Source organism: Diadema antillarum, unplaced genomic scaffold (genome assembly GCF_040938485.1).
Source record: "Diadema antillarum isolate AM-2024a unplaced genomic scaffold, OU_Dant_1.0 seq00000263_RagTag, whole genome shotgun sequence".
Lineage (NCBI taxonomy): Eukaryota > Metazoa > Echinodermata > Echinoidea > Diadematoida > Diadematidae > Diadema > Diadema antillarum.
This window is the reverse complement of record NW_027271301.1, coordinates 137,200-153,980: the sequence shown is the minus strand read 5'-3', so window position 1 is coordinate 153,980 and position 16,781 is coordinate 137,200. Positions and strand designations below refer to the sequence as shown.

General features: G+C 39.7%; 1 protein-coding gene across 1 annotated transcript in view; it reads left to right on the top strand.

Moving 5' to 3' along the window:
• The window catches only part of LOC139729763 (vacuolar protein sorting-associated protein 35-like), a 43,742-nt gene extending 29,960 nt beyond the window's left edge, over nucleotides 1-13,782 (top strand). The window contains exons 12-17 of the mRNA XM_071640698.1: nucleotides 710-799; nucleotides 2,733-2,855; nucleotides 7,523-7,702; nucleotides 8,745-8,984; nucleotides 11,468-11,611; nucleotides 12,333-13,782. Of these exons, the coding sequence (XP_071496799.1) occupies nucleotides 710-799; nucleotides 2,733-2,855; nucleotides 7,523-7,702; nucleotides 8,745-8,984; nucleotides 11,468-11,611; nucleotides 12,333-12,512 (957 nt within the window). The 3' untranslated portion in view covers nucleotides 12,513-13,782. The remainder of the gene's footprint in view (nucleotides 1-709; nucleotides 800-2,732; nucleotides 2,856-7,522; nucleotides 7,703-8,744; nucleotides 8,985-11,467; nucleotides 11,612-12,332) is intronic.
• Nucleotides 13,783-16,781: the final 2,999 nt, after the last annotated feature.

Below are 16,781 nucleotides of genomic sequence, written 5' to 3'. Positions count from 1 at the left end.
GAAATCTCCGACCAGTGGTAGATGCCTTGTGATATATAGCCAGCATATTTTTTTTACAAGTGTGAATTTCATAATTGTTTCCAATACTGCAGTATCATATCTAAAGGGATTCAGTAGTGTTGCCAAAGTGTTTGAAGCATGATCTTGATTTGATTGTAAAGAGGGGTGGGGGGGGGGGGGGGGAGATGACACTGAATTTCTAACCACAGGCCAGCCTTATTCAGACATAAACAGTATGTATCTCTATGAGTGTAGTTCTATGCATTATTCAGATATTGTATTTGAGCATGAGAAAGAGAAAGATTCTGGAAGAATGTCGATATTCCCCATTGGTGAGTCGTAAGGCAGTTTGATCCAGGAGAGATACAAATGTTTGGTTGTTTTTGTTTTTGTTTTTGTTTTTTTTTTTTTTTTTGGGGGGGGGCGATCTGGGCCCTGTTGCATAAAAGGTTACATCAAACATAAGTCGGGAAATCAAACAAGTAGGCCTAAATGTATGATTGCCTGATCCCTGATTTGTATGTTTGATTGCATCTTTTTATGCAACAGCCAAGACAGGGCCATAATGCTACTGTGCACACACACATGTACCTCCCTCAAAGAAAGAAGAAAAAACACACACCAAAAGGTCAATATTGTGTGGCAGCTTGCTTGCTAACTCTACTGACTGTTTATGTCTTAATGTCTGTGTGCATGTTTTCCCCTGTAGGAAGATCCAGAAGATTTTGCAGAGGAACAGGGGCTGATGGGAAGGTTTATCAATTTACTCCAAGCTGAAGATGCTGACCAGCAATACTTGGTGAGTATGTTAAAAAAAAAAAGAAAGAAGAAAAATTGCTGTAAGCTGGGTTATGTTAACTCGCTGTTTTTGTTTGTTTGTTTGTTGTTGTTGTTTTTTGGTGGGGGGTTATCTTCAGGCAAATTGCTGTTGATTTAACGCACTTCCTCTAAGGGTATGCTGCTGTGAGAGGACATATATATAGGCCTACATACACTATAAAAGTAACATTACGATAATTCTATTGTTACTTTTTGTATCATTAATATCTGCAGTGTGCATGGTTTGTAATTTTTATATATCTGTGTTTTAGATATCAATACTGGATACTGGCAAGAATGCAAGATTGTTAGAAGGATAGGGTATTGAAATGAAACAAAAAAATAGCAAAGAACAACTGAAGAAAATACCCTCACATATCAATATCATAGTGATATAGCATCAAGACAGAAAGTGTGTGTGGTTTGTTTGTGTGTGTGTGTGTGTGGGGGGGGGGGGGGTTGACCAGGGGAGGTTGGAAAGGTAATGGTAGAATATGCTGCCTGCAGGAATACGTTACCCTGTCAGAATTGGGATATGGGTGGGGGGAGAGGTGGTTGTAGTATAAGACTCAGTTAAGTGAGCACTTTTATGTGACTCCAGTGATTTATTTCCTATCGAAAGTCACTGAGGCAGACTTTGCGAAATCCTCCCAGTGAAGGGATTTTAATGTCTGCCTCGGTCCTCAAACCGCGATGACAGCACTCGTAAATATCTGCCCCTTAATAGCTCGCCCTCTGACACCATCAGAGGGATCGTCAGTTCCATCAAAGTTGGATCTGACTGTCTCTCTTTCCCACTGCTAGTGCCTTCCACATTGGGGATAGTGAGTGCATACTTGAAGAATGGAGAGAGCTATTGGTAGCCATCGTGCCCAGTGCACAGTGGCAGTGGTGGCATAAAAGAGTTGTGAATATCATCAGAAGAAGATATCGTTACATCCTACTTTTGTGTCAGATTATTATGAAGGCAGGCATCAGATAAAACAGGTGTGCACGGTTTTATGACCAAAGACATTTACAGTTCCAGGATTGTTGTTATCTGTAGACACATCCATACAGTAGTAGGCCTACATGTTTCTGTTCGCATTTTTTTCCTCTTTTTTTTTTTTTGCCACTGCATGAATGAACTCTGTAGCTCAGTCAACACTGGATCCTGTCATCCATAGCCCTATCATCTTTGTTGATAATAGAATGCTTATGGTCTTTGATGACATTGATCTAAAGTTAATCTTCAAAGCCTAATTGAGCATTCAGACCTAGCGTCAGCAGATAGTTGCCCCCTTTACCCCCCCCCCCCCCCATAGAAAAAGGTAAGAAAACAAACTCTGTTTTTACTTAATTACCGCAACATTGAAAACCACATGTGTGCACCCACATATTATGTGCTACTGCACATTCAACAAACTTTGCCAATGAAGATGATGTTTTATATTTGAAATAATTTTCTTGTTCTAAGGCATGAACTCCCCACACATTTGGCACAATTGAGGTAGTAAGTATGTACATACAATTATGGTGTACAATAAATTCATAAATGTTCGTCCAAAGCCACAAGATGATGTTCATTTTTTTTTAATATATATTATTTCAGAAAATGGGACATAGCAACCATCAGTTGAATTGAAAAGGCAAAAGACACAACTTTATAATAGCATAACTTGTTCAAGTACAATAATGTAGGTGCAGAGGGAATTATTTGGTTGATCTGCTTCTTCTTGTTTACTGTGCATGTTTGCTTATGTCTTACATTGGTAAGATTCATATGCATTTGTCACTGTTAACCCGTTGAGGACGAGTTCCGAGTATATCTCGCGCAAGTGTCTATGGGAAATGCATGTTGTAGCAAAATCAGCCTGTCCTAAATGGGTTAAACATGTCTCTAAATTGTCTGATCATGTACCTGTCAATTCCAGATCCTGAACACAGCCAGGAAACACTTTGGCAGTGGAGGCAACAAACGGATAAAGTACACACTACCGCCACTCACCTTCTCCGCCTTCCGGTTAGCATTCAGGTACAAGGATCTAGCAGAAGAGGTAAGGAGACATCGTAGAGCACACTTTGTAAGGTAGAAAAAATGGCTAAATGGCCCAATTCACATACGTGGTTTGAATTTAGGTCGCAGAAGCTGATATGCCTATTTTGCGCTTGCTTTTGTCCATGGACTTCACTTAGTCCATGGATTTGACTTAGAGTACCTTTTTGACATCGAACCAATTTGGCTCATCATGACCCAAATCACTGTAATATTAGTGTTTAGCCTCTTATTCTAGCATATGGCACAATGTGTCTGGTTGATGCCGTTTGCTGACTATTGCTAGTCACCTGTAGGTAACAGTACCTCATCAGTACTCCCTTTCATTTTACAGAACAATTTCTATAACCCTTTCATTCCCATCTCTTTTATAGACCCTTTCATGTGACAGTACCCTGCAGATATCCCTTTTATTCTCAGTACCTCTGTACACCCTTTCATTTTGCATACCAGTTTCTATAACCCTTTCATTCCCATCTCATTAGTAGACCCTTTGATATTGCAGTACCCTATAGATACCCCTTTAATTCTCAGTACCTCTGTACACCCTTTCATTTTCCATACCAGTTTCCATAACCCTTTCATTCCCAGCTCATTAGTAGACCCTTTGATTTGGCAGTACCCTATAGTTAACCCTTTTATTCTCAGTACCTCTGTATACCCTTTCATTTTGCAGAACACATTCTATAACCCTTCCATTCCCAGCTCTTTTGGAGACCCTTTCACTTGGCAGTACCAATAGATAACCCTTTTATTCTCAGTACCTCTGTACACCCTTTCATTTTGCATACTAGTTTCTATAACCCTTTCATTCCCAGCTCTTTTATAGACCTTTTCTTTTTACAGTACCCTTTATATAACCCTTTTAATCTCAAAACCTATGTACACCCTTTAATTTTGCATACCAGTTTCTATAACCCTTTCATTCCCAGCTCATTAGTAGACCCTTTGATTTGGCAGTACAGTGAAACCCCGTTATAGCGAGTTCGGTTATAACGAGGAACCGCTTATAACGAGGTGATCGCGTCGATCCCGTCTTCCTTTGCGTGTAAACCTATGGTAGAACGAATCGGTTATAACGAGTTCGATTATAACAAGATACCGGTTATAGCGAGGACAATTTCGGTGCATCATGATAAAGAAAAGCATAAGCAATTTGATCGGATATAACGAGGTTCCATTTCTTGACTAAATTGCCGCTTCCAAACACGCGACAAACGAAACATTGAAAACCAAATTCACGCTATATATCCACGTCTTTTTCCCGTTTTGCAGAGAACCGTTCCTTCCATGTTTTCTTCTAAACCACGCAATAAGACACAGGAATGCCTTCCGATGTTCCTACTAAATTATAAAACATAATCATTCGATTTTCCTTTTCCGCGATATACGTGTGCTTGATATTAGGTCAGACCACAGCGCAACGAGAAAAAAAATAGGGGGAACGCATTCTAAAACTTTTCATGTAGCGATACTTGTGGCCAAAAATGGACAATTGGAACGCGTGTGCAACTCATTATATCCTTTCCAATTTCAGTTCCGACCTCCAGTTCTTTTGCTGGTTAGCAAATATGCGTGTGGATGATTAAAGCCGAAATAATTAATGAAATCATCACGATCCTGCCGGGTGACAGTAGCGTAAAAACAGTTGAATAACGCATGTTAACCTACTTAATCGATTTTCAGAAAAAGAAAGAAAAACATTTATTAGTTTGAATAGATCCGGATTTGTTCATTATCATTTAACAAATGATAATTTAAATATGAGTGTTTATGATTAAAGCAGAATATTAGTGAAATCATTGCGAACCCGCCGGGTGACAGTAGCGTAGAAATAGTTGAATAACGCATGTTAACCTACTTAATCGGTGTTCAGGAAAAGAAACAAAAGCATTTATTAGTTTGAATAGATCCGGATTTGTTCATTATCATTTAACAAATGATAATTTAAATATGAGTGTTTATGATTAAAGCAGAAATAATTAGAGAAATCATCGCGAACCCGCCGGGTGACAGTAGCGTAAAAATAGTTGAATAACGCATGTTAATCTACTTAATCGGTGTTCAGGAAAAGAAACAAAAGCATTTATTAGTTTGAATAGATCTGGATTTGTTCATTATCATTTAACAAATGATAATTTAAATACGAGTGTGTATGATTAAAGCAGAAATAATAAGTGAAATCATTGCGATCTCGCTGGTGACAGTAGCGTAAATATAGTTGAATAACGTATGTTAATCTACTTAATCGGTGTTCAGAAAAAGAAACAAACGCATTCAACAGTTCAAGAACGGATGTACAAAACGCTAAGAGATTTTCGGAAGAAAATAAAGAACGCATTTTGATCCCTTCTGGCGCAACGATCATACATTGTATACACAGTCGAAATGATTCATGAAATTATCAAATTTCCGTTGGGCACCAACAGCGTAAAGTACCTCGAAAGTTAACGGTAAACAACGCATGTATGTTACTTTGAAATCATCGCGATCTCGCCAGGTGACAGTAGCGTAAAAATAGTTGAATGACGCATGTTAACCTATATCAGAAAAAGAAACAAACACATTTATTAGTTTGAATAGATCTGGGTTTGTTCATTATCAAAATTTTAACACTGCATTTCACAACGATTTTCTTTCTTTCAGAATAGTCAGAATAGATTTGCGTAAAAAGGGTCACAACCTTCCACATTCAATTCTGTCGCATATTTTTCAAAAACGAATGTACGAAACGCGAAGAGATTTTCGGAAGAAGATCAAGAACGCATTTTTCAATCCTTTCGGGCGCAACGATCATACATTGTACAAGATTACAGCCGAAATGATTCATGAAATCATCGCATTCCCGCTGGGCACCAACAATGTAAAAATACCTCGCAAGTTACGGTAATCAACGCCTGTATGTTACTCTATTTGCGCTATAGAGTATTTAGAAAAAACTTAACAAACAAGAATTACAATAAAGAATTAACTCATTTCAGCCCCTACTTTTTTGTCTAATTCACAAATATTTCCCTTTATTCTCTCAATAATAATGATCCATAATAGTGTAATAACAATGCAAAGGATGTTCTTCAGTTTCATTGATGGGTATATGATGTAGTGCTTATGTTTTTCTCTGTTTTTGATGCGTACGGTTATAACGAGGTACCGGTTGTAACGAGGTAATATCGCCGGTCCCACGTACCTCGTTATAACGGGGTTTCACTGTACCCTATAGTTAACCCTTTTATTCTCAATACCTCTGTATACCCTTTCATTTTGCAGAACACATTCTATAACCCTTTCATTCCCAGCTCTTTTGTAGACCCTTTCACTTGGCAGTACCAATAGATAACCCTTTTATTCTCAGTACCTCTGTACACCCTTTCATTGTGCATACTAGTTTTATAACCCTTTCATTCCCAGCTCATTAGTAGACCCTTCATTTGGGAGTACCTTGTAGTTAACCCTTTTATTCCCATTACCTCGTTACACCCTTTCATTTTGCAGAACAGATGCTATAACCCTTTCTTCCCAGCTCTTTTATAGACCCTTTCTTTTTGCAGTACCCTTTATATAACCCTTGTATTCTCAGAACCTATGTACACCCTTTCATTTTGCATACCAGTTTCTATAACCCTTTCATTCCCAGCTCATTAGTAGACCCTTTGATTTGGCAGTACCCTTCTTAACTCTTTTATTCTCAGTACCTCTGTACACCCTTTCATTTTGCAGAACAGATTCTATAACCCTTTGATTCCCAGCTCTTTTATAGTCCCTTTATATAACTCTTTTATTCTCAGAACCTCTGTACACCCTTTCATTTTGCATACCAGTTTCTGTAACCCTTTCAATCCCAGCTTATTAGAAGACCCTTTCATTTGGCAGTACCCTATAGTTAACCCTTTTATTCTCAGTACCTCTGTACACCCTTTCATTTGGCAGTACCCTATAGATAACCCTTTTATTCTCAGAACCTCTGTATTCTGTTTGATTTTGGATACCAGTTTCTATAAACCTTTCATTCCCTGCTCATTAGTAGACCCTTTCATTTTTCAGAACAGATTCTATAACCCTTTCATTCCCAGCTCTTTAGACTCTCTATAGACCCTTTCTTTTTCTGCTGTGCCCTTTTTATAACCCTTTTATTCTCAGCACATCTGTACACCTTTCTGCAGAATCTGCAGAATAGTTTCTATAAGTGGGCACTATTCCCCACTTAGGGTCTCCTTCCCTTAAAAGTAGAAAATCTATATAAGAGATTAGAAGAATAAGTTAAAAAAATAAAAAAAAATCTGTAACACCATCCATACTGTGAGCAAATACATTAGTACTGAGGATGGTGAACTTGCGATACTCAAGTTATCCTATAGACCAATCCAACCTGTCAGTGAATCCGCCACTATTACTAAGGTGTCCCACGCATGTACAACATATGTATGTGTATGGTGAATGCATGATAGATATTGCAACAGGCTCGCGCCTACTGCAATACCGGTATGTATCATGCAATCACCATGTGCGTACGCGCATGCGACACCGAAGCATAAGCAGATTTGCTGCCAGGTGGGATTGGACAATGCACTCCCCAGAACCCATCATAACATGTATTTGATGTAAGGGATATGCAAACTCTCAGGCATCATGAGTTAATGAATTGATTTCTCTTTTCCCCTCTGTACACAGGATGATAAATGGGAGAAGAAGTGCCAGAAAATCTTCTCCTTCTGCCACCAGACGATCACAGCCCTCATCAAGGCAGAGCTGGCCGAGCTGCCGCTCAGACTATTCCTCCAGGGGGCGCTAGCCGCTGGGGAGATTGGCTTTGAGAACCACGAGACGGTAGCCTACGAGTTCATGTCCCAGGTAAATTGGGAATATCAGGCTTGTCTTGGCGCTACCCGTAAGGGGAGGGATTAGGAATGAGTGAAGTTCTCATTGGCATTCTTTCTTTTACCAAGTAGCTGGAGAGAACGTAAGAAATGTGAAGTTACCTCATTGAGAAAGGGCCTCATTGAGAAAGCATTTAATTTTGGCCACGTCTATAAAAATTGTATAAAAACAACCCTAAGATTATGACTGCTGTGTTGTCTGTGTGTCAGAAGCGAGTGCATGAGTGTCAAAGAGAAAGAGGGAGGGAAGGAGGGAATAAGTTTTGTTTCACAAACCTGTGGTAAGAGTTACGATGTGTGGATGGTTACTGTAAAATCGGAAACAGTTGCAGTGTGAAACTTTCGTGAATTAGAGCTGACAGCCTATTTTTGTGGCATGAAACTCACAGATTGGTGACTAGCATTCAATGTATAGTGTAGACAAAAACAGTTGTGTGCACTTTGCTTTTGCGACACTTGGCTTGCGAGATTCTAGTTTTATGCATGCGAAAATGTCTGTTTTATAGTAGTCAGGGCCAAAGGCAATCATGAGATTTAGTTATTATTTGCTTCTGTCTTTTAGAGGACTCCTAGTACTTGGGGAAGAGATATGGAGAGAGAAAGAGAGAAAGATTGACTGTGTGTGCCGTTTATGAGTAATGTGTGTGTGTGTGTGTGTGTGTGTGTGTGTGTGTGTGTGTGTGTGTGTGTGTGTGTGTGTGTGTGTGTGTGTGTGTGTGATTGGAAGTCACTGGAATACTGTATATGCCATGTTTTTAGCAAGTCAATTTTTTTTGCAGATCAGGATTTCCCAACAATTTTGCAAGTGGTTAAATTTGCAATAGTGGAGTACATTATTGAATGGAGAAATGTATGCATACAAGTCACATTCGTGTCAGGATGAGAGTTGATATTTCGCGTGTTTTTAAATTCCCGAATAGCACCCGACTCACAAAATTTGCAAAAATAGAAACTTTGTGAAATATTCAGCATAATTATACAGTAGATTAATGGGGGATTTCTTTGTTTGTTGCTAGGCGTTCTCACTGTACGAGGATGAGATCAGTGACTCCAAGGCACAGCTGGCTGCCATCACTCTCATCATTGCCACCTTTGAGCGCATGAGCTGCTTCGGGGAAGAAAACCACGAACCGCTGAGGACGCAGTGCGCCCTCGCTGCCTCCAAGCTGTTGAAGAAGCCAGACCAGTGCCGGGCTGTCGGGGTGTGCTCACACCTCTTCTGGTCGGGCAGGAGCACGGAGAGCCAGGGCGAGGAGGTGAGCTGTGTAGTTTGGTTAAACTCTTTGGCCCGTATTCTGCTAAAAACTTAGACCCGAGTTTAAACCCACGCTTGGGTCTAAAGTGGGTTTTTTGGGTTTAAACCTGGGTTTAAACCACCAGTTTAGACCCAGGTTTAAACCCAGGTTTAATTTGTATTCTACTAAGTCCAGCTGTGGTCTAAATTGGGTTTAAATTAAACCTACCCAGGAGGAGGTTTATTTCGAGTTTAAATCGAGTCTAACGATGACTGGTAAGGGTACCAGCACACAGATCAATGCCAATGGCACAAAACGAGTGGCTGCCTAGCCTGGATACGTACAGCAGCTAGCTTGTCGGCCACACGCGTGTACACACGAGATACGCCTACTACGTACTAGATCCACGGTACTTGTACACTTAGAAGAGACTCGAGATCTAAATGTTAGAAATACTACTACTACCTAGTATTACATATACGTTAGTCTAAACTTTACGATGAAAATAACCTGAAGACTAGACCAAGAACTCAACGTAGGACTAGAGGGTAGAGCCTGCAGATGAGGTCGATTTGGCATAGAGTTCTACTAGTAATAGACTAGAGTGGATCGAGAACCTACCCATAGATCGTAGGACTAACGTTAGGACTAGGAGTAGGGTCCTACTAACGTTAGAACCTATTCGAATAGCTATTAAACGCTAGAGTACATTATTGTAACGTTAGGACTAACGTTAGATCTATTAAAAGTTAAGTTAGTGTGGTACGGTAGGTAAAATCTACTTCAATATCGAGACAGGGTTGATGGATTGGCCGAGATCTATTTCTAAATTTTAGAATGGTTTCCATTTTTATTAACTGACAATCTTAAGAGAAAAGCTTTTATTCAATTTCCTACCTCAAAGTCCTGGTTTGATCAATCGCCAATCCAATCGCCAATTGCACGATTCAATCGACCTAAAAAGCCATGTCCCATCCAGCGCACACAGCAACCGTGCCGCCGGCCGGTGCGGCGCGATGACTCTGCTGGTAACTGAGCATTCAAAGCTAGCTAGTAGCCAGGAATATAATAGCGCTACGCTTACCATGTATCCTGTGATGTGCGTCGCACACGTACACAAACTGTACAGTAATGTACAGTGCTTCACGAGTCGTCGTAAGCAAAAATACAGCATGCCCTTATTCGACATAAATACCCGTAAAAACTATTCAAAATCCAAGAAAGTCACGCTCATGTGACTGATACACTGCCAATAATAAATTTAAGTGGATTTGTGGAGAGAAAAGTACTCAGAGATGGAGAATTTCTTCTTCCATAGAGGGCACCATGGTGGCTTGACCCAAGACTATTTCGGGTTTAATTTAAACCCGAAATAGACTTGGGTTTAACTAAACCTAGCTAGCAGAATACAAAATTAAACCTCGGGTCTAGCTAAACCATAGGTGAGTCTAAAATTGGTTTAAACCTTGGTCTACAGTAGAATACGGGCCTTTGTGTGCCACGTTCGCATACCTAAACGCAGTCAATGGCATACCAACTGTGCATATTTCGCTCAATGCCCAAACGCGCACAAAACAATCCATAAATAGCAGTTTGCTACAGAACATTGCAAGTATCATAGCCATACCTTTGTCATAAACTTCTCCACAGTAAAACTGATAATGTTCTGTACAACTTTGCTGGATTGCATTCCTATCTTAAACACTTCCATGAAAAATTACTTGGATTTGAACAACAAAATTTTCCTAAAATGATTATTTGGGGTCTTAGAATAATGTGGCAAATGGGGTGGTTACACCATGGCACACACAGAGATAAAAGGGGATTGTAGCAGCAGTGTTGCTCGAATTTTGCAAGTCTTGAAACCTGCGATTTTACGCAGAGCATGTACTTGCTTCTGTGTGTATGTGCATACCCCAAGTAAAGGAAGCTTTAACTTGGCTTGTAAGAAGGCCTGTGTATGAAAGTAATATAAGCTTTTATTTTGTCTAATTGTTGGTGGTTGATTGACTAGGTTGTATTGTTATAATAATCTTTGCTTTATTGCATGGGGTCCATGAGAGTAGATTATACCCAATCAATCACATTACTGAATGAGGAGGTAAAGCATTTTGTTACATATTTAGGAAGCATTTTATACAAGACCCTAGAAAATGTACACTTAATTGACCACTTCTTGTCAGACGTCTAAATATGTTGGATATGTTACTGTATTCTCTAAAGTTATACTCGATGCTATTTCTTGATTTGATAAATGTGTATGTCCTTCGTGTTTAATAGTATTCAGTGGAAACCAGGGGCCCATTTCATAAAACTTGTTATCAGTGACAACTACTACATTTCTATGACAAATTTGCTCTCAGCCAATCAGATGCAAGGATTTCAGTAGCTTGTCACAACTATAACAACTTGTCACTGATAACAAATTTTGTGAAATGGGGCCCAGATTGATATTGAACCACTCGAATGAACCTCGTCCTTATTTAATGATATTTTCTTGGCAGATCCATGATGGTAAGAGGGTGGCAGAGTGTCTGAAGAAAGCGCTCAGGATTGCCAACCAGTGCATGGACCCCACCGTCCAAGTGCAGCTCTTTGTAGAGATCCTCAACCGATACGTCTACTTCTATGAACGGGGCAACGAACAGGTACACAGAACTTGCGATTTGAAATCACGAATACATCTATCAACAATGTTGCCATATTCTACTTTTCATGAGAAGTTATTTATGGAGAAATCAGATGGACTCACTTTATTGTCCTTTCCTCTCTTGTTTATCTTCTCTCATCTTTCATGTCTTGCTTGCACATGTAAAACAGACCTGGCAAGTCTCTTTGATTCTCTAGAAGACTGCCTGAATAATTAGATACATGTGCATGTCTATCTTCATGTTGCGACAAGATAATTTTGTTGATAAGCCCTCAGATTTAAAAATTATTTTTGTTATTCAAGATGCATATGACATGCTAGTCTCCCCCTGATACAGCTCTTACACAGGACATCTATGAGTGTAATGTGTGAATGCTGGCAACCCTGACATGGTAAGTCCTATAGCATCGGATTTTGTTCTCCTACCATACCAATCATCTATCCAGAAAAAGGCATGGACTGGAGACAGCGTACCATAAAACCAGACATTTTTGGCAGCATGAGACTTTCACGAATTTTGTGGGGAGCCAAGATTCACCAAAGTGATTGTCAACACAATGCATTGGGTGCCAGTGGCGATTTGCAAAAGTTTTATGCCGGGAGTGTTCAGGTTTTACAGTACCTCCCAGAACATGACCTCAACATCAACAAAAACACAGTAGTAATCCCTGAACGTAATGTGAATTTATGTAATCATTTTCCATTTTCCCGTACCACAGATCACTCTGATGGTGCCAAACCAGCTCCTGGAGAAGATCCGGGAAGACATGCCCAACCTGGAGGATAACGAGGATACAGAACAGATCACCAAACACTTCAACAACACCATCGATCACCTGCGCACCAAGCAGGAGAGCACAGAGGAGGGCTCCCCGTCCTTCGAGGGACTGGCCCTATAGAGACTGCCTCGCCCCCCTGGGGTTAGGGTTCCGCAGTCATCACCATGGCGACACTCATTTCCTCTGACAGATAGTACCTTGTGACTTGAAAAAAATAATGGGGTGAAATTTCCTCGACATCTTTTGCCATTATGTACACAATATTAGACAATTACAAAGTGTGTATGTAAATGTGTTCTCTTCAAAGTCCATCTTTCTCGTGTTGGAGAAAGGGAAAAGAGAAAAATGAATCTCTTAGGGGGAATGGATTGTATATTTTTCTTTACACCAGTGACAGTTACTTTGTAGGGTCATAGAGGACAGAGAACAATAGAAGACATCACCAAACTGGTTGTAGAGGATAAAGCTTGGTAGTCTAGTTTCATACCAGTGAAAATGTTTGTTTATAAGAAAGTGATAATGACTGTCTCTTTTGTGTTACACATGGAGAGTGCAAAGTACTAATATACCAAGTGCTATGAACCCTCGTGTTTACTTGCCGGTGGTAGCTCAAATGAGTAGTAAGGGGCTCTAGACCAAACACCTATCGGGGCAGATGGGAGAAAGATCATGTGTGATATCATGACTCACAACCTTCAGTTCCTCTGGGCACCTACGTCTGAGCTCCATTCACAAAAAGAATAGACCTTTCTTAAATGTATAATTCAGTGAATTTGTTACGTTGTCTTGAAATGGAAGTGTGTGCAACCTGTTTGGAAGGAGAGATGGTAGGAATGCAATGTTACTCTGTTCAATTCTGTTTTCTCTGTAGACCACTTAACTCATTGTGGGAGAAACAGGAATGTGTTCCTTGAGAATTTTCCCATCAGTTGAAGTAGTTGTCACTGCGATGCTAGGATGTCACAGACAGAATTGAAATATGTGTTGATGACAGAAGTGGCAGCATGCTCCTTGATACTGTCTGTTGTGTGTGCTAGAATGGAGATGGTACATTTACGTAGGCAGTTATGATTTGTGTGTTATGTTGAATATCAGCACATTCCTCTCTACATTTGTATACTCTATCAACACACTCAGACAAAGGCATATATTGAAAACAGCTAATATGATACTCGATCTGCCGAAATGAGTTGATCAATTTCAATTCTATTCAATCATACTTCATTTCCATTCAGCAAAAGGTCATACTTAATGCAAAGCATACATCTAACAAACAAATTATATTGTTTTAACAATTTGTAAGAAGTACAAGTCTTGAAGTATGATATAGAATATATGCATGAATGAATGTATAATGAGAGAAACGATGCATACTTTGCAAAGATGACAAGGAAATAGATGTGTATGGGTTATTTTTTTTGTAACCATGCTGCATGTGATGTGAGAGGGATGAGACACAAGTGTGATTTCCTTGTCAAAATTCTGTGATTTTAATTTCTAAATGAATCATTCTAGTTTTGTCGCCGATCCTCATTTGTCGACCAGCAAACCAAAGGTTTGGCGACATAAACTTTTTTTTTTTTTTTTTTTAACCTGGTAAGATCCTGGCCTACTGTAGTACTCTTTATTGGTAGTGTGTGAATAATCAATAGCCCAAATGTTGTGTAATGGAAGCAGAAATTCATTTACCCTATCATGTGCAAACGACTTCCATTTTGAAGCTGTTTTATGATGCTGTAGCAAGTCTTGAAACAGAAAGACTTTTTTTTTTGGCCTGGATGTCAATGAGATTAAGCTGACCAGAGTAGCCTAGTTTAGATTGTTAGGTACTAGTAATATTTAGAGGCATACCAACAGTAAGCTGCATAGCAGGTGTAATCAGAAAAGGTTTGTGACTTTGTATGTCTGAGAAGTGGGAAGGCACCACTGATTTGATAGAAAGTGAGAAAAGGACTCATTTTGTTACACTATTATCTGTCTCATGTTCAAACTTGGTATTTACTTGAGATGTATCCTCATTGTATCTCTTCACTGTTTCACTTGTCTGGTATTTGAAGGTGTGCTGTGAAGCAGGCATCACACTGTCCCAAAATTAAACAAACATGGACACATGATAGAGGAAATGTTCACATTTGGCTCTGATCTTATAAACATTGTATCATCCCTGAGGGCATCTTAAGCCCATTGTATGGCCACTGGTGGAGTTTCTCTGGCTCCAGCAGCAACTTGCATTGTGGGGGCGCTGTGGCATAGTGGATAAGACTCCCGACTCCCAATCGGAGGACCCGAGTTCAATTCCCGCCCAGTGCATACGTCCTTGGACGAGATGCTTTTACCCACCATGTCCCTCTCGAACCAGACGTGTAAATGGGTACCTGGCAACGCTAGAGTAATGATAATAGCAGGGCCCTCTGGTAGAGCAGTGGCAACACTGAAGAGGCTACCATGGGTAAAGAAGACACTATTATTACTATTATTAACTTTGTGAGCAGTGGCATAATCTTTGTGTAGCCTTTTCATATTCATACATGTATTGCGATCGTGTGCAACTACGGAACAGTGTGATGCCACCCCAAGGAATGTGTGAGTAGACATGCATTCCATGTACCGCATGATGTAGCTATCTCTAGGGATGGGAAGAGATCTGATGGGGAAGAGTATGGAAGTTTGGCCTGCAGGTTAATGGCAATAGGCTATGAAGGCATGGTTTTTTTCATGAGTGTGTGTGAAAACCCTTGATGCAGTGTTGCATGAGAAAATGTACCACTGTACCTAAGAAGAGACCTCAACACATGAATGGCTGGTAACATCAGTGTACAGTTGATTAATCACAGCTATGACAATGCAGTGACATTATTGTTCATACAAATGTACATGCCTCTGAGTGACGCTCCGGTCACAGCCCACTTATAACCATCGTAATTTTGTCAATGCAAAAGCTGATCCACACGTCATGTTGTGGTGGGACAAGCAAATCTTACCTTTGGTGGCATCAGTATATTTCTAATATGTTATATTTACTCTCTTACCACTTCAAATTGTGTATGTATAGAATGACCTTTGTGAAGGCAGACAGAGAATTCAACATTAACAGGAAATACGAATTACTTATTGAATGTATTTGAGAGTACAATGTATGTCACACTCCCGAGGAAGGAGACATTATTTGAATATATCCATCTGTTGCTTTTGTAGTGTCAACTCTATGTATTTTACTGAATTCATGAGTGTGTATGTGGACTATTTTAATGATTGTTATATGTATATTCTCCAGATGTCTGTTTGTACAGTGATGCATTTTTTTCTTTTCTTTGAGTGCAGGAAGCTTCTAAAGTATTTTGAAATAAAATATATGAGAGATATAAAATAAGAATGCACATGGAGAGTTCCTGTTTCTGATTCATGGGTGGATCTTGGCTTGAACTTAGACTCAGCACTAGATAATGAAAGGAGCCAATAAGTACAATGTATGCTTCTTTATGTATGCTTCTAGTATTTTTTCTTCTTCATAAAAATTAAGAAACTGTTTTTGAAATTAATACAAACAAACAGAAACTTGATTTTGAGCATGCTCGGTATGTACAAATTTTCTCATTTTTAACCCATCTTAATGTGATTTTTTTTTTTTTTTTTTTTTTAAGGGGTACTATAGGGTTGTCTGTTTGGGGAGTTGCCAAAGGCCGCCCCCCCCCCCCCCCCCGAATATGGGTGAAGCGAGGTAAGTATTGCAATAATTACCATCTGTTGTTCATTGTCCGTCATGCATGCAATGTGCGTCATGCGAAAAGTACAGTAGTTCACATTTTTATCATCTTCTGATCGAAAAATGGTTGGTGGACTTTAACTAAACTTGACAGGAATCATGGAGGGAGGGGGTCATTGTTTATTCAAGGTGTTAACAACCCTATTAAGGGGACCCAAAGGCAGAGCCTTAATATCGTAAATTAGTACATTTTCATGATTTTTGTCAATTTTATCTCCTAGAAAAATGGGGGATGGGTGGGGTGGGGGGCTGGATTTTGACCAAAATTGGCAGGAATCCCATTCGGGGGGCCCCTAGGGTGGGGTCAAAATCTGCAACCTTGGCTAATTTTATTATTTTCTACACACACTGTATTCATCTTCTTGAAAACAAGTGGCTGATTTTTTTTTTTACCAAAGTTGGCAGGAATCATAAGTATTGAAGGAGAGGGAGACTAAGAGTTTGTACAAAATACAAATGGCAGTGGTGCAGAGAGCCCAAAGGGCGGGTCTAAATACCCAAATTAGGAGGATGTTTCCCATGCAACCTGCAGCAATCCTCTATATCTTTTTGAATAGTTTGCCTCAGGTTATGTGTTTTGAAGGAGAAGTACATTGCTCAGGAGAGGTCCCTTGTTTGTTTGTTCT